Source organism: Bombus huntii, chromosome 2 (assembly GCF_024542735.1).
Source record: "Bombus huntii isolate Logan2020A chromosome 2, iyBomHunt1.1, whole genome shotgun sequence".
Classification (NCBI taxonomy): domain Eukaryota; kingdom Metazoa; phylum Arthropoda; class Insecta; order Hymenoptera; family Apidae; genus Bombus; species Bombus huntii.
This window is the reverse complement of record NC_066239.1, coordinates 14,653,325-14,669,736: the sequence shown is the minus strand read 5'-3', so window position 1 is coordinate 14,669,736 and position 16,412 is coordinate 14,653,325. Positions and strand designations below refer to the sequence as shown.

The 16,412-nt window shown below is 33.8% G+C and overlaps 4 protein-coding genes across 14 annotated transcripts in view; 2 read left to right on the top strand and 2 right to left on the bottom strand.

Annotated features, from left to right (window-relative positions):
• The first annotated feature begins 390 nt into the window (after positions 1-390).
• LOC126874084 (ADP-ribosylation factor-like protein 1) lies at positions 391-2,954 on the top strand. Of its 2 annotated transcripts, none has more exons than XM_050635708.1 (5): positions 391-846; positions 969-1,068; positions 1,340-1,456; positions 1,616-1,727; positions 1,905-2,954. In XM_050635708.1, the coding sequence occupies exons 2-5, from the start codon at positions 1,013-1,015 to the stop codon at positions 2,112-2,114; spliced, it is 495 nt and encodes a 164-aa protein (XP_050491665.1). In that variant the 5' UTR covers positions 391-846; positions 969-1,012; the 3' UTR covers positions 2,115-2,954. The 2 variants fall into 2 exon arrangements, with proteins under 2 accessions (XP_050491665.1, XP_050491656.1); XM_050635699.1 differs by having other exon boundaries at positions 397-821.
• Positions 1,800-8,499, bottom strand: LOC126873869 (DNA polymerase delta catalytic subunit). 3 transcript variants are annotated; one of them, XM_050635203.1, is made up of 15 exons: positions 8,311-8,499; positions 7,919-8,021; positions 7,695-7,730; positions 7,204-7,315; positions 6,961-7,133; positions 6,610-6,869; positions 6,304-6,530; positions 6,071-6,237; positions 5,724-5,969; positions 5,347-5,649; positions 4,821-5,291; positions 4,340-4,746; positions 3,613-4,266; positions 3,414-3,537; positions 1,800-2,043 (listed from the first exon to the last, which is right to left on the bottom strand). In XM_050635203.1, the coding sequence occupies exons 1-14, from the start codon at positions 8,361-8,363 to the stop codon at positions 3,441-3,443; spliced, it is 3,309 nt and encodes a 1,102-aa protein (XP_050491160.1). In that variant the 5' UTR covers positions 8,364-8,499; the 3' UTR covers positions 1,800-2,043; positions 3,414-3,440. The 3 variants fall into 3 exon arrangements, with proteins under 3 accessions (XP_050491160.1, XP_050491151.1, XP_050491169.1); XM_050635194.1 differs by having other exon boundaries at positions 1,884-2,096; XM_050635212.1 differs by lacking the exon at positions 7,695-7,730 and having other exon boundaries at positions 1,884-2,096.
• Positions 8,500-8,506: 7 nt separating this feature from the next.
• Positions 8,507-13,297, top strand: LOC126874025 (leukocyte surface antigen CD53-like). Of its 2 annotated transcripts, XM_050635578.1 has the most exons (6): positions 8,507-8,872; positions 8,952-9,134; positions 9,206-9,376; positions 9,477-9,566; positions 9,768-9,887; positions 10,081-13,297. In XM_050635578.1, the coding sequence occupies exons 1-6, from the start codon at positions 8,648-8,650 to the stop codon at positions 10,135-10,137; spliced, it is 846 nt and encodes a 281-aa protein (XP_050491535.1). In that variant the 5' UTR covers positions 8,507-8,647; the 3' UTR covers positions 10,138-13,297. The 2 variants fall into 2 exon arrangements, with proteins under 2 accessions (XP_050491535.1, XP_050491524.1); XM_050635567.1 differs by having other exon boundaries at positions 9,768-13,297.
• Positions 11,399-16,412, bottom strand: part of LOC126873807 (teneurin-a) — a 703,125-nt gene continuing 698,111 nt past the window's right edge. For all 7 annotated transcript variants that reach the window (XM_050635059.1, XM_050635077.1, XM_050635068.1 and 4 more), the window contains one exon: positions 11,399-16,254. In XM_050635059.1, the coding sequence (XP_050491016.1) occupies positions 15,293-16,254 (962 nt within the window). In that variant the 3' untranslated portion in view covers positions 11,399-15,292. The remainder of the gene's footprint in view (positions 16,255-16,412) is intronic.

Genomic DNA, 16,412 nt, shown 5'->3' with positions numbered 1-16,412 from the left:
CAGAAAATTTAATTGTAAACTTGAAGATTTTGAAAAAAAAATTTCAGTTTTCGAAAAGGTTTATTTCACAAATTCTATATGTTAATTTATTTAACAAAAAAACAAAGTATATATTATTTAATAATCAAGTCACATAAAAATATAGTATGTCTTATGAATTGACCGTGAGTCAGGACCAAATTTGGCCAGTTAACAAGGGACAGTATTTCAGGGCCTTCTTACACAATATACACTAATTAATAATATTAGTGAATTAACAAGTATAATTTATAGATTTCTATCATACAGATATTTCTATAAACAGATTTCTATAATTTTAGAATTTTATGTTAAACAGGATTGATTTCTATAGTTTATAAAATTCATTTATAAATCTTTATTTAATTACCAAACTTGTTACTATTAAGGAGAGAATTTATTAACGCCGGTAACTTATAATTTGTAACTTGCAAAATTTCGTTAATAATATTAATTCAATCCTATGTGTGCAAAAGAACCCAGAAAACATAGTGAAATAAAAGAAATGGCGGGGACAGCGATGGTCAATTGGTGAAGCATGGTCAGTTCACAAAGCAGTACTGTACGCTGAATATAGCAATTTATGCATTATTTGATCTATCGAAGATACACAGAGAACAGAAACAACTTCAAGCAAGTTCGGTAACGACACAAGTCAGCAAGTGATCTGAAGCGGACTGCATCCGTGGACAGTCAAAGGGGTGTGCGCCCCGGTTACTTGGATACAATTGTGATTATTATATTTGACAATAAATCTTAATTTATACTATATGAATTGGAAATAATACGTAATCGAGATATGGGTGAGTTGTGTGATAATTCATGAAGGTACATGTTTCTGAAATCGGGACTGAATCTTATCGTGTGAATACAAATTTGGTCGGTGTATAATTCGTTAAGATTTTCTCCATTAATATTTCAATGTAATTTTGGCACTTTTGTCTTTCCAGGTGGATTACTCAGTTATTTTCGTAATTTACTCGGCAGCCGGGAGATGCGGATTTTAATTCTAGGCTTAGATGGAGCCGGAAAAACTACGATCTTGTACAGGTGTGCTTCACATTGACAAGCTCTGCTATGTTTTACTTGACAGTTTATGTTTTAATATATACACATTCTCCATGTGCTATCACGTTGCAATTATTTCTTCATACACTACTTATTTCTACATACGAATAGTTTATCTATTTTGTGTTTCAACATTTGTATCCAATAATGTTTATAATCAAACATTAAGTGTATGTTTATGTGACATAAATTTAAAACTTGCATGTGATACACTATGTATATAATATTTTGTTTTCAATCTTATATCTATCAGATTGCAGGTTGGTGAAGTGGTTACAACAATACCTACTATAGGATTTAACGTAGAACAGGTTACATATAAAAATTTAAAATTTCAAGTATGGGATCTGGGAGGTCAAACTAGTATACGGTATGTTATATAATATATGTGAATTCAAATATAGTTTTAGTTTCACTTGGTTTAATATTTTGAAATGATGTAATATTTATGAGAACTACATGACATTGATTAATGAGAATTACATTACACATTACATTTATTAAATGTAATTATATTTCAAATTTACAGACCATATTGGAGGTGTTATTACTCAAACACGGATGCAATAATTTATGTTGTGGATTCTGCAGATAAGGATAGGATAGGCATATCAAAAGATGAATTAATTTATATGTTGAGGGTAACTATCTTTTTTGTATTAGAAACATAGAAAATCAATTCATCATCATTCGTTCAATATAAAATACATCATACAATAAACTGATTTAATATAGTGTTCCTAACATACAGAATAATAATATAATACCATGTTAAAACCATAAAAAACATAAATATATATATTTCTGTGTATGTTTAGGAAGAAGAATTGCAAAGTGCTATTTTAGTGGTTCTGGCAAATAAACAAGATATGGCAGGATGTTTAAGTGTTGCAGAGGTGCATCAAGCACTTGGATTAGATGCTCTTAAAAACAGAACATTCCAAATCTTTAAAACGTCTGCAACAAAAGGTGAAGGACTTGATCAAGCAATGGACTGGTTGTCAAATGCACTGCAAAGTAGAAAATGATTAATATTATTAAAAAATTTTTCTACCCAAGCCTTATTAAGGAGACTAGTCATATGACTGTCAAATTAAACGACCCATGCAAAGATGGGCACTTCATTCTGTCTATTTATTAAAACTATATTTTAAATAGCCTTCTATCGGAAGGCGATTCTATAATTTGTCACAATTTTCGTAATGTGAAGCAAGGAATAAAAGTACCAAAAATTTTATCTTTCTACACAACTTGAAATAAAGTAAACATAGAGATTTGTTCAATCTAAATATTTTTTTCCGCACCATTGTCGGATGATTTTATCATTGCTATACTACGCAGCTTTTATTACCTAATGATATCATAACATTCTTTGGATAAATAATTTTTGTTACTATACAAGGCAATACAAAGTTTATCGGCATTTAATAAACAATTTGCAAAATTATAAATTTATTATTATATTGGCAATGGTATGTGTAATGTATATTGATATAGATAAATATATCTATTACTTATATTAGCCAAAAAGATCATTTATAAATATTGCAGTAAAATTGGTAATTGTTTGAAATGTCAACATTCTGACATACTGTGTGAATAGTTATGTAAATATGTGTAACTGATTTAATTTCATTCATATACCGTTAAGATACATATGTAAAACGTTCTCTTTTATAAAAAACACAATACAAAAAATTATATGAAGATTTGGCGTAAATTAAAGCACAATAATGTTTATAAATTTAATACAGAGGATTTGAACGATATAATACTACCGTAAAAGAACAAGATTAGTTAGTAAAAAACAAGACATTTGAAATTAATATTTGAGAAAAATAAAATACATTTTGTTAGTTTTTATTTAATAGTGCATTATTTAATTTTATTGCCAAATAATATTAAATAATTAAGTACATTATTCAAATAAACTACTTGAGCAGTGTACTAAAATTTGATAATTAATTTATGTATTTAAAAATCTTTATAAATACCATTTCATAATAAATATTCCATAAATATTAACTGCATTTATATTTTATAAAATATAATTTTTTAAGTGTAAGTAAAATGTGTTTTATATATATATACAGAAAAAGATTTTTCGATTTACATATATATATACAATTATAGCGAATAATATCGCTATATTAATTATTATACAAATTTATAAATTTTTGATACATAATTTGTACAAAAACTTGCAAAAAGGATTAAATATTTTATGTTAATCATATAATATTTGTGAATAACTATATCTTAATTTTGCATTGAAATTATGAAATAGCGATTTTTTTTGCATGTGCAAGAAACAATTATAAACATACCTGTCACGTTTTTTAATCTATCTAACTTTACCATGTTGGAATTCCAAACCTTTCAATTCGTATCATTTGTGTATCTAATTCCATTTGAACTTTCTTTCTCATATAAAATATTGGACAATCACGGCTAAAAGAATATAATATTAGATTTACTATCACACATACACAATAGAAATGTACACTAGTTGATTACAGAACGAACCTTGTGCATAGCACTTCCTGATGAAGACTTCCCTGACATCTTTGACATTCCGTCCATAATCTACAGAATTTTTCTTCTAATTTTCTACCAAGATATAATTCGGTTTGATATAATTCTGCTTCTTTTGGTTCACAATATTTACACAATGCCATCTTTTCTCTTTCCGGTGTTAAAACTGCTTTGCAACCCAAGCATATTTCTTTTTTACGTGTAAATGCAGATAGAGCACCGACTTTCGACGTAACAACGGATTTTGTGCGCGTATGATCTCCTTTCAACAAAAGTGATTCAGCCTTTTCGCCCAGAATTGGTTCAAAAATACGTACTAATGGTTTGGCTAATTGATTTTCCAAGTAATAATTTGTATCTATAGGAACATTATTTTCTAAGACATAGATGGGATCTTCAGCCTTTTGATAAGCCGGTGTACCTTTAGCTGCTCGTATGAAAACATATGGAACTCTGTCACCAAGCTTTGGCGCATTTCCGGCATCTCGTTTTTTCATTTTGGCTGCTAATTCAACATGCGCTTGCTTAGCCGCGTAATCAGTCTTAGTTAATTCTTTTGTAACTACTAATTGAGAGATATCTATACGATTACATAAAAGATCGCTTATAATCTGTTTTGCATAATTCAGCGCATCATTGGGATTTCTATAAAAAAGGAACAAAAATAGAAAATTAGATTAGTTTTAATTGTAATAATTTAAATATAATATTTAATTACCTATCAATCAGTAATTTTTGTAAACAGGTATTCATCATGTTTGCTACTAATGGACAATTATCTCTTCGTACAGTTTCTAAACCTTTACAATCCATTTTATCGTATTTGTCTGGACGGGTAAAATATAGACCAGCGTATCGTTTCTTGTTAATTAACAGGTATGGAAAGTATACTTTTTCAAATTCCAGTTTTATCGGTTTCAAAAACTTTGAGGACACATATTCCGCTGCTTCACGGCCGAGTTCCATTGCCTCTTCGACTGTTTTCACACCAAACTTTATCATAACAGAGTCAGTATCTCCGTATACGACTACTGCGTCATTTTTATATCCTTTGGAAACGCAATATTGTTCTTCTACTTCTTGCTTTGTTCGTTCTATCATAGTACGTCCATATGCGGTAACACTCTGAAAATTAACCATTTTCCTATGAAAGTAAGTAAAACGCAGATTATTAAGAAGTCGAAATATTAAAATCTTACAGCAGAAATGTCTAAACAGGGTAATTTCCCCATTTGCGCACCAGTGAAACCATACACAGAATTAGCAGATACTTTCAAAGCATATTGTCTACCATCCAAAACCTTTTGTTTCAATGGATCGGTTTCTTTCTTCAGTTCAGCTTTTGCTGCTTTTCTAGCCGACAAAAGACTTTCTAGGATTTCTGGAAGAATTCCTTTTCTAAGAGTAGCTTTAACAAATTTTGAGTCACTTGGAGTTACAGTAATGTCATCTGAATCAATTTTAAGTTTAATTTCCGTATCGCGTTTTAACAATGTAGTGTAACATAGATTGTGAGCCATGATAATACTGGGATACAGAGAACTGAAATCTAAAGTTGCAATAGGATCGCTATAATATCCTCGTTTTGGTTCTATAACTGTTGCGCCTTCGAACTGTTCGTCGCTAGCTTGACTCCGATGGACTGGGATTAAGTAATCTTTTTCTCGAGTCTGAAATTACATATTTGTGGCATACCTTTCTAAAGAGATAAAAAAGAAGAATTACCTTTCGTAATAATTGCGACACAACTTTTATTTGTTGTCCCCGAGTTAGTAAACTACATATGGAAACTCCAGTGACTCTTGCCATTTCCATGTAGATGAAAATACACATTAATTTATCCAACAATCTAAGTGGTAAATATGCATCTTTCAAACAGTAAACGGCAAGTCTTCGACGTGTTTGCGCATTACCATTTTGCAAATCCGTGATAATACTATGATGGACATCTTCCTTTTGCTCTTGTAGAAAATGATATGAAACGGCATTTAGAGTATAAGATCTTAATTTATAATCTCTAACCAATACCTAGATGTGAATGTAAACTTAATGTACAGTTAAATGTAGTAATTTATAATAATTTTTAGTATAATTAGTTTTACCAGTAATAGATCAAATGGAACTCTCCCTTCAAAATTAATGGATTTATTTTCACGTCGACCCATCTGTTTGCTTTGAAGTACTTGAGTTTTAATTACTGACTTTATATTTTTTATTCGACCAAGAAAGTAAAAGTCTCTCACGTTGAGATGTTTTGCACGATTAATCAGATAAGGAAAGTCAAAATTATTTATGTTATATCCTGTAAAAATATCGGGATCTAACTGTCTCACGAAATCCGCCCATTTCTATGAAAAATAAAATGTCACCGACTGAAAATATACTATTTTATTTTTACTAATTGTTTTACGATCTAAATTCAAAAATTAAATTTTGGATATATTCATACCTCTAACATTTTTTGTTCTTTCTCAAAACTTAAAACTTGGCAACCAACAATCGGTGCACATGTATCGAGAGTAAAAATATTTCGTAAAAAAGGTTCTGCTTCTCCTTGTCTTATCACCATATTTGCAATTTGTATAACGGGATCATGATTTGGCTCAGGAAAAATACCTATACATAAAAATAATAAAATACCTGTACATATAAAAGAATATTCAGTCAAGAGCTAAATTTTACCTTTGCGACCTGCGCATTCAATATCAAAACTAAGAATTCTAAATGGTGCAATTTTCGACCATTCTCCTTGAGGAGCATGAGCAATGAAAGCATCCCATGCAATATCTACTTCCAACTGGCACCTTGAAGTAAAGGGTAAATTATGTCCATTATGCTGTCGAAGTTTCCAAGTTTTTGGTGGTAATTCAATCCATGAACATCCAACTACTGATGTGTCAACCATAAATCTTAAATAAATAATTATCTAGTTAGACAGGAATGAGAAACAGATATTTAAAAAATAGAAAACATGATGCAATTATACACCTAATATCAAAATCAATGTTACTTTCGAAAGCCCTATAGCAATGATTAAATTCGGATAAAATGGTCTCTTCTTCTACCACTTTCTTACAACGTGCTACTAGTCTTGGAAGTGCCACTGTAATTTTTAAAAACAACGATTTTTCGTTTCCTGTGTAGCCATACATATTTTGTTTATACAATCGCTCAACAGCTAATACAGCCTCTTGAATATTCTCTGGATTTGACCTCATATCTTTTAACATAGCCTTGTTTAGAGCTTCCTAAATAATATATTGAGATCATACTACGAATTGTGACTACTACTTTAAAAAATCTTTTTAATTACTACTACTAATTTCTAGAATTATATACCTTAAATAATCTACAATGATGTTCATTAAAATTTTGTGGTGCTGTGACATATAAATAAGGATTAAATCCATGTACATGACAACAAACTGAGTTTCCTAATTCTGTAACACCAAACATCCTCATTATTGGTACAGGAGGTATGTTACTGCCAGGCATTCCAGGCAATGGTATACCTTAAAAAAAATACAATTTAACTAATTTGGAGTAGTTGGATAGAATTTGTTTATTTGTTGTATTAATTACCGTTATAATGGTCTATTTCTATTTGCTGAAAGATTAATGCATCTTTTTGTGGATTTAACTCTGGAGGTGGAGGTCTACTCCATTTCGAATATGTATTTTCTTGTGCAGGACCCTGATAAGAATACAAATTCATTAAACAATGAATTTATGCTATATAATAAGTTTACATAACAAAATATGTAATACATAAAAATAATCAAATACATGTACAAGGAAAAGCATTTAGCAAGCACAAATTAAAATAAGCCTGCAAATAAAACACAACTTTTCTAGCATTGAGTGAATTATAATAAATCACATTTAATATTATTTATGAACATAATATAAATTAAATGGTGGTAATAATTGAAAAAATGTGTTATTATATGAATGAAAAGACACATATCATAACAAAATTAGCAAATAACATAGTTTATAGCATTTCAACAGTTTGATGCATCTAATATTCACAGTATGCTTAGCAAATACGTCTTTTATACGAATTAACTCACTCCTTTTTCTGCTTTACTTAGTTGTACCTCAGATGGCTAGGATAATAGAAATATTACTTAATGATATATTGAAATTACTCTTAATATAATACTATATAATGCTACTCTTAATACATATGCAATACTGTAGTAATCAATGTTGATGAAATATCATTTTGCAAAAATTTCATATTATAGTGTATTAGCAGTACAAAGAGGTAGTATATTATTTAATCCTTATATACCTCTTCCATAACCTGAGATATATCTCCAAATTCATCTTCCATTTCATCCATAGTAGCCAGTTCGGCTTCAAATGAACCAGGATAATCATCTTCATCATCGTCTCTATTAGTGAATATGAAAATTAATAAAATATGGAAAAGAAATATGGTAATAAAATAATAATGATTAAAAGATATAAAACAATGAAGACACAATAAAAAATTTATTTATATCACGTTTTTATTTTATTCATGGAATAGGTAACAGTAAATTAATTAAACAATATTTAGACCAAATTTGTTTTAATACAGTCTGTTCTTGTTATTCAAGAGAAACAATGAGAGATTTGGGCAAAGTAAGAATAACGTTACTATGAATTTGTGAGGTTAAAATAAATATTACGAGTATTTACCGATATTTTGCTCTTTTTACAGCAGAAGGTACCGGAAATTGCTTTTTATTCATTTTATTTTGTTATATTTTAACCAAATGACGCATACATTAAACACAAAAATGTTTCAAATGTAACTTTTATTGGCAACTGTTTGTATAAAACTGGCGCGAGAAAGTTTCAATATCTAGTTACTTCAATGACGTTACAATCAGGACATTATGTGCAATATTAGAAAATAAATAGCTAGCGTTATAAAAACTTCGAATCACATAGTTAACATAGAACTGTTATCATTTTTTAGTCATTTTATTCATTTATTATCTCAGCTACATTCTAGTCATTGGAATAAATTTTTATGAACTGGAACAAATTTTTTACCGGTACAGCAGACCACGGGGATTATGGGAATGAGGAGGAGACGGAAACGGAGGATGATGAGGATATCACTGATAGCACCGAAACTGTATCCACCGATAAAAAATCACACTTTCTAGGAATGCACTTTCATAAACTTTCACATAATGACTTACCACAACAATGTATTAAACTGGCTTTCTTAATAATCAATATTACAACTCTTGTGAGTTTTACAATATAATTAGTAACAAATTATTAATGGTTTATAAATAGAACTTTGTTCCTAAAAAAAATAATTAAAGATTGCAGGCATTGTTGGCATTGTAACCTCTATATGGATTTTCACTGACAATAGAATAATGACAAGGCTGATAGATCAACGCTTTCATGTTACATCGCTATTATTTATTAGCTTCATTGGATCACTAGTATCGTCATTGGGGATTCTTGGTGTACTTCGAAGAAGAAGGAAATTTTTAAATATTGTACATTGCATTGTCTTTAAATACTAGAAATTACCGGCGATAAAGAACCTTAAAAGATTATTTTATTACAGTATGCTTTGTGTTACTTGACATTTCTCTGCATCATATTTATCAGCGCTATAATGAGTTTCTGGATTTTCGAAGAAATCACGAAGAGGATTCAGTTTGACATGAATACCGCCATCGAAGGATATCATTCTTCGTCTTGGAGCAGAGAAGCTTGGGATAATACCCACAGATATGTAAGGGAGTATCTCGTACTTACCACAAGATGTCTCTGAAAGATCTTGTACAAATTTTTATCTTTCAAAAATCAACTGTTAAGAAAACCTGTTTTTTTAGTTGAAATGTTGTGGAGTAAAGTCTGCAATGGATTGGGCTAAGTATCACGTTGAAATTCCGACAAGCTGTTGTTCCAGATCCATCGGACAAGTACATTTTCTTGTTTTTTTGGAAAATTATACTAATATTAGTCCTTATTGTGAAATACATATACCGTTTTGTAATACGCAGTTGTATTCTAATGTGATGTTAATTATTTCATAAAAATCATCTTGTATATATCAACAAACGTGATATCATTATCTTTCATCCTCTTATTCATGTTGAATTTATAAAAACAATTTTTTACAGTGTTTACAAATGACAGAAGCGGTGGCATATAAATCAGGATGTCTAAAAAACGCGATACTATTACTGAAGTCTCATATACACACCATTAGTATATCTGTGCTGTTGATTTTTCTAACCATAGTGAGTAGAATAATTCTTTGTGTGAATATACGGGACTTATCAAAATATGTAGACATGATTTTAGGTGTCAATACGTTATATAAGAATGACAAAAAAACTTTACGACAGTATACGATAAATATACTTCCCACATATTTTGAAACAGCCTGTACTCAAAGCAGATCAGAGTCACTCAATTATTTTCCTGTTTCAGTTAATGAGTTTCGTTCTTGTGCTCTGTATACTTGCTAGAATGAAGAGACAAGATTGAAGTTGAGTAATCGAAATGAAAAATATCAGAACAAAACGCGAGAAACGGTAAAATTTTAGTCGGAATGAGGCGAAGGTGAACGAGGATCAATGACTATAGATGAGACAATGACAAACTCGCTGTGAAACGTTTTCTCGCTTTTATTATCATATATAGATCATATATTTTCTGAAAACACTTAATATATTGTACTTATGATAGTAATATTGTAATTGTTACTGGACATGCTGGTTTGGGTTTTTCGCGACACACGTGTATGACAGCGGAATTTGCTTCGAAAAAAATTTCTCTTCACGTTTCTCTAACAAATGGAACCATCGATCGATGGATGGCAGTTTCGTCGAGGGTGTTTCTTTTTTTTCACCGCGTGACACGGCTGGATAATAAGATTATAAAAATTCTGTCTGACCATCGTTCGCTTTCATCCTCGAAAATGGGCCTTTGTTGCGTAGCGAATTTACCGGGTTTTACGAAATTCGTCGTAATAGTTAATAATAATAATAATGGGCAAAATTCCGACGCGGATAATCTCGTCGTTATATTATGCGACACGAAATATTGACATCGTAATATGTATGTAATTCGTCGAACGCGATACACAGAATCTTTCTGTCTTTATCTCTCCCATCGTCGATAGGTCACGCAAGCAGCGTCTGTGCGTTGCACCTTACGTTTTTGTCCCACGAATGTCTCGGCATCTATCTTCGTTATCATGTACAGTAATCCCCAGATAAGCGCCCACTTTTCTTTTTAATTAGGATAAATCACAAAAATTCCTTAGTTCCTCCGTATATTTCTCCGTAGATCATGAATAGCCCATGATAACCACCGAGCTTAAAAATTTCTTTAACTTTAAATATTTCTTCGAATCGTTAGAAATAAGCAATATAGAGATTGAGAAGATAAAAGTATCAGGAATTTATATATATATACCATCACTTCTTTCTAATAAAATCCAATGTGATTTTTAGATTCTTAATCTCTATTTGAAATTTCTTCTGAACTTTTTAATTTTCCTATACATATAGATAGACTCTGGTATAGACTCCATTTCTTATGGACCCTATTCGTGGACGCTTAACCGGGTGTTATTGTATACATATGCATATAATATCTAGTACCTCTGTGTGAATCCGTATACGTGTGTGTGTATGCGTGAGACACGCGCCAGTCTGATGTATAGGTCTGTGTTTATGTGAATACGTGTACAGTGAATCATTGATCATAGAGGACAGGGCTGTGGGCGCAGTTTCCAGGCAAGTTCCATTCAATTACAGATATATTATATCATAGCAAACATCGTGACTATTTACAATAAATACAGTCGATTAGATTATATAAATAAAATATATCGTATCGTTAGTTTAGGTTTACAGCAACACGTGACAGTAAACAATTAGATCAGCGGCGAAGTAGCATAATCTACTTAGGGTAGTGGTCGTAGTAGCTGTAGCATGACTGATTGCGCATTCATTCATCTCTTTTATACGTTTATTTCACGCGCGCACTCTCTCTAGTTTCTCTTTCATTTTTTCTTGCTCGCTCACTCTGAATAGATCACCCTCATGTTCTAACTTGTGCTCAAACTTCTGTGTTGTTCTTGATCTCGACTTCATTTTTGGTATCATTGAAGGACGAAGTTCGCTTCGCGAGAATCGAGTACACCACGTGTGGTCCGACGGATTCAGCTAGCTCGGCCATAACTATTTAATAACGACATCTCGCGTTCGTTTCCCGTACAATCCGTGTATCTTTGCGTCGTAGTGATAATTAATGCAATAATAATTAGTAATAATGACGATCATATTCTCGTTCGAGCTTTCTCTACCCCGTTAATTCCAGAAGTATTTATATTTATATATTTATACGTATATTTATATATTTATATTTATACTCGTATTTATAAGTATGCTTCGCGTGTAAACCCCGCGATCGAAAACTTCGGGGGAACGCGTTCGTTTATCTTTTTCTTTATTTCTCTTATAGAAAGTTTTTAGCGAGACGAGATGAAACTTCACGGAAGTTAAGAGAGCGAATCTGTTCACTTGTTTTTTTTTTTTTCATTTCGTTCCTTTTTTCTTTTACTATTTTTTTCTCCTTTAGTGCTAATTAGTTACTCGAATAGTACAGTTGAGACAAAATGGTTCTCGCGACCCTGCACGTTGAATCCGCCTTTTAAAACGCTGATCAACTCGCGCCGACCTGATCCGCTTTTAATAATTTGACACTCACTTTGATACTTCATTTCATTTCTTAGCCGTTTTAAAAAATAGTCGATTCTTTGAACGCCATTGCCGATTCAACGGTTATACACGTTATATATGTATGTATAGATTATACGAATAAACTGGGGCTCGAGGATAGGGGAACCGGAGGAATGGGGCAGGTTGGGATCAAGGTTAAGGAATGTGGAGTGTTTAGAAATCCATGAATCGATGCGTGGTTTGACCACCAATGTTCTCGTAGTCCTTTATCGCGTATAAGCGGCTCGCCCTTCCGCCACATGGTGTGATTATGATATTGGCAGCATAAGTTCGAGAGATAATGGCGGAAGGACGAAAGAACACGTTAATTATCGAATATATACGATATCGAGTATGTAAACGACAAATTTTTAACGTATTTGAGTCATATAAAAAAAAAAAAAATGTAAAAAAAAGACGAAGAAATCAATTTTCAATTTCGTTAGGTCACGACAGCTTGCTTGGACCACAGAGTTTGGAGGATTTTTGATGTTCAATGCAGCTCTAAACACTCGCTCGAGTCAAAAATACGTTTATGAAGCTTTCCTATATAATCTCTTTTTTCTTTCTTCCCTTTCTTTGTTTTTCTCTTTCTCTCTCTCTCTCTCTCTATATATATACTTTGTAATTTTTCTTCGTTTATACATTCAGCGTAAGGTAATTCCTTTTTTTTATATGTTTTTTAAATTTTTCTCATCTATCCAGACGATAATGTTGCTGTACCGCTATCTATCTGTTTTAAGAACGGCACTGTCTAAAGCCATATTCGCAAAATATTCAATGACAAGTATGAAATTTTTTGAAGAAATGCGGAAAAATAATAGGGCAGAATTGAGATTAAAAGAAAAGAGATGATAAAGAAAAATAGGTACGGTTTGAATTGAACGAAGAGCAGGACGGAGTAGGAGTATAAAGGGTGGGATTAAGAAAAGTTCAAGACGTATGCACGTGGAACGGGCAGTGATCTAGTAACTGGGGTTTTAGGGTGGAGGTTGGTGCTAAATAATATTCTTATGTACGTAGGTGTATATGGCGTTCAGTACACAGCAAAAACGATCGGTACTGACGAGCATTAAATTTAGATATACACACTTAGTATTCAGTGAAGAAACATAGTTAACGTTCCGTTATTCATATCCAGCAAGCACAAATATGCAATAATATCTCGTGTATACGTATTATTACCGATAATGGAGTTTATTCTTTCTTTCTTTCTCTTTTTCTCTCTCACACACGCATACATCTCCATTCATTTCAATACTAATTTAAAGATACAAACATCGGTTGGCTCGTCCGACATTTTTTTCTGCCTAGTCATTCTTGTCGCAGGAAGCAAAATGGTGATAGATCTTTGTTTATAGTATTCTTGTTCATCGTTCCCGCGACGATAGAATTTCTCTTTCTTCCTCTCGCTCTCTTTTGAACAACAATTCGTACGTGACGCGACATCAATTTCCGAGGAAGTGGACGCTAGCGCTAAATGAGGGGAGTTGGGTAGGACACATTCATCGTTAAAAATACGTTAGCGACGTTATGCAGTGTACGTGTGTGTGAGTGTGTGTGTACGTGTACATCGACGTCCTGTAATTAGTCACGCTCACCATTGTCGAACATTGCACCGATATTTTCTTCTTCGCGCGAGAAAGCACCACTTTTATAATACACCATAAACATCGCCTCTTTCTCTCATCTTTTTCAATCACCTACTTTAACCTTTTAAATTCGGAATATCGATTCGAAACGCGCCATGTTGATCGGCCGCCTCTATCGAACGACACCAACATTCTTCCACCATCTTCTCACGTTTCATTGACACTTTGGACGCTGATCAATCGTCATTTCTAGCAAAGGACGTTGTTCTTGATCCTATTCGATACAGGGCCATTCATTGTTGAGATACACGCATGCGTATTCCTTTTACGTTCACTTGCGATCCGTATAGGTTATGTTCGTACCTATTGTGTATCTATTTTCGACAGAATCGTTTCTTTGATCGATCTTTTATCCTCTTTTTTATCTAAGTACGATTAAGGTATCGCGCGGGTAAACAATGGGCGAATGGGTTACACAAAGTTTGTTTGTTCGCGTGGTACATCGACGATCGCGCCTCGTGTCCTTATTCTATTGGAAAAAGTTTATACGTCAATGTAAAGCTATATATTGACTAGTTTCTCTCACTCGATTCGCCTCAACGACGAATGGCCTGCTTCCTGCATTCCTCTTTTCGTCGTTCTTCCCTCGCGTTCAATGACGACGCGATGTCTCGTCATGATCATTCGTTAATGATGAACACACACATAAACACGTTCCATGTTTTCCTCGACAATTCCTCCCTCAGTCGTAATCGCAAGGAACTCTTTCTTGTTTCGCGAGCAGGGGAACAACAAGTTGACGAGCTCTTTGTCGTTTCCCGTAGTTGCTACAAGGACGTGAGCTTCCCGGAACGTATTCTATTCTCCTAAGATGGCCGACGACGATAATATGCTTCTGCTAATTCGCGAAGAAACCGCGAGTTGTGATAGCACGGTCGCGCGCGGAGACCAACTTTTCTCCGAGATGCTTACACACTACACCCTAAATCGCGGTACAATATAATCGATATAACGTTAAATGTTTTTGGCATCTTCGAAATACACAAATAGACTTTGGTATAAAACTTTTTTTTTGTTTCTTTTGATAGTGTTCAGTACGTTCATACGGAGGACAGCTGGCTCGCTGCAGCTTAATCCTCTTATTCCTTTCTTCTTTGATCCGTTTCTGATCCTCTTTTTCATACTCTTCCAAATACGTCACAACACGCTCTACCTACGCCAATTCGGAAATTCCTGTTACTTCGACGATTGGACAATTCTCCTGGCAACGGCATGTGTCAGGAGAGGAGGACTCCCTGTTTTAACGGTACCTTGGCCCGATTAGCAGATTTTATCTAGCCACCAGAGTTTGCACGTGGGCGCGCCTCTCCTCCTGCGGCGTTTCTTGCTCGACGGGTCAACTGCCTTCTTTACGAATCGGATGTTGTATGGATCCTCCGCGAGCTCAGGGTACAGTTGTGCGTCGTGGATGTACTCACCTTCGTAATTGGACGCGGACCCGGATTTTAGAATCTCGTCCTGTTCGGCTACCATCCACTCAATAGCCGTTGGTGTGTTTGCTTTCAGTGCTTCGCGTTCTCGATGCCAAGCCTTGCGAATGGCAGTCGCTTTGGCGTGATGTAGCAGTCTTTGTTTCTCTTTCTCAGCTGTGGTACCGTAACGCAGGTTCACTATATAGCTGGCGCCATGTATCTTCACGTCTATCAGCGAACTGCTACCACTTCCGTTCTCGCTTTCGTGGAAAGTCGTATTCACCTGACCACCTAACCGTTTTAACTGACCACGATCTTCACTAGCTCGCCAAGTTTCTTCCTTGACAAAATAGAAGGCGTCCTGCTGCGCACTGTGCACTACGAATGTGAACGGAAGGAAATACGACCGATTGAATACGGAGGTGAAAACATCGCCATAGATGGCGTTAGCGGTTGGTACGCTGGACACTACGGCTTGACCATCAGCAGTCCTTGAAACCAAGATTCCTTTTCCAAATGGAGGATCCGAGGCTGCACCCAGGCGACTGGGTATCAAGTCACTGGTGTCTTTCTTCAGGGCTGAACGAGGTGGCGCTGATAAACTGACAGCGTCTCCTGAGTGTCTTTGTGCGATGTAGGCTAGGAAACCTGATTGCACACCAAGATTTCTGGATCTCTTCTTCTTGCCAAATATGGAAGTACCTGGACCCAAAGATGGCGGAACGAGGCTGTCTGGAAGCTCGTCAGGGAAAAGTTGAGGGGCAAGGCTTTTCAGGTCGTAGCCGAGATGCGACAGCCATGATATGTGGTCTGAGAAAGATAGATAGGTAGATAGATAAATAAATAGAAAGATAGATAAAGATAAGAGAACTGTGATGATGAGTAAATAGTAAAATATTGATATATGTATTTCGCGAGTCAAGTATTGTTTAATATAAAAATAGTTAACTCTGCATAGATACTATTGT

What these genes read in the sequence shown, in the direction of transcription:
- LOC126874084 (XM_050635699.1), top strand. An exon ending in GGAGGTCAAACTAGTATACG is followed by an intron (nt 1,457 to 1,615) that starts GTATGTTATATA and finishes TCAAATTTACAG; the next exon opens with ACCATATTGGAGGTGTTATT. An exon ending in AATTAATTTATATGTTGAGG is followed by an intron (nt 1,728 to 1,904) that starts GTAACTATCTTT and finishes GTGTATGTTTAG; the next exon opens with GAAGAAGAATTGCAAAGTGC.
- LOC126873869 (XM_050635203.1), bottom strand. Translation starts at nt 8,363, where the DNA reads ATGAATAAAAAGCAATTTCCGGTACCTTCTGCTGTAAAAAGAGCAAAA. An exon ending in CCTGTTTAGACATTTCTGCT is followed by an intron (nt 4,747 to 4,820) that starts GTAAGATTTTAA and finishes GTTAATTTTCAG; the next exon opens with AGTGTTACCGCATATGGACG. An exon ending in CAAAAATTACTGATTGATAG is followed by an intron (nt 4,267 to 4,339) that starts GTAATTAAATAT and finishes CCTTTTTTATAG; the next exon opens with AAATCCCAATGATGCGCTGA.
- LOC126874025 (XM_050635567.1), top strand. Translation starts at nt 8,648, where the DNA reads ATGAACTGGAACAAATTTTTTACCGGTACAGCAGACCACGGGGATTAT. An exon ending in GAAGGAAATTTTTAAATATT is followed by an intron (nt 9,135 to 9,205) that starts GTACATTGCATT and finishes ATTTTATTACAG; the next exon opens with TATGCTTTGTGTTACTTGAC. An exon ending in GGGATAATACCCACAGATAT is followed by an intron (nt 9,377 to 9,476) that starts GTAAGGGAGTAT and finishes CTGTTTTTTTAG; the next exon opens with TTGAAATGTTGTGGAGTAAA.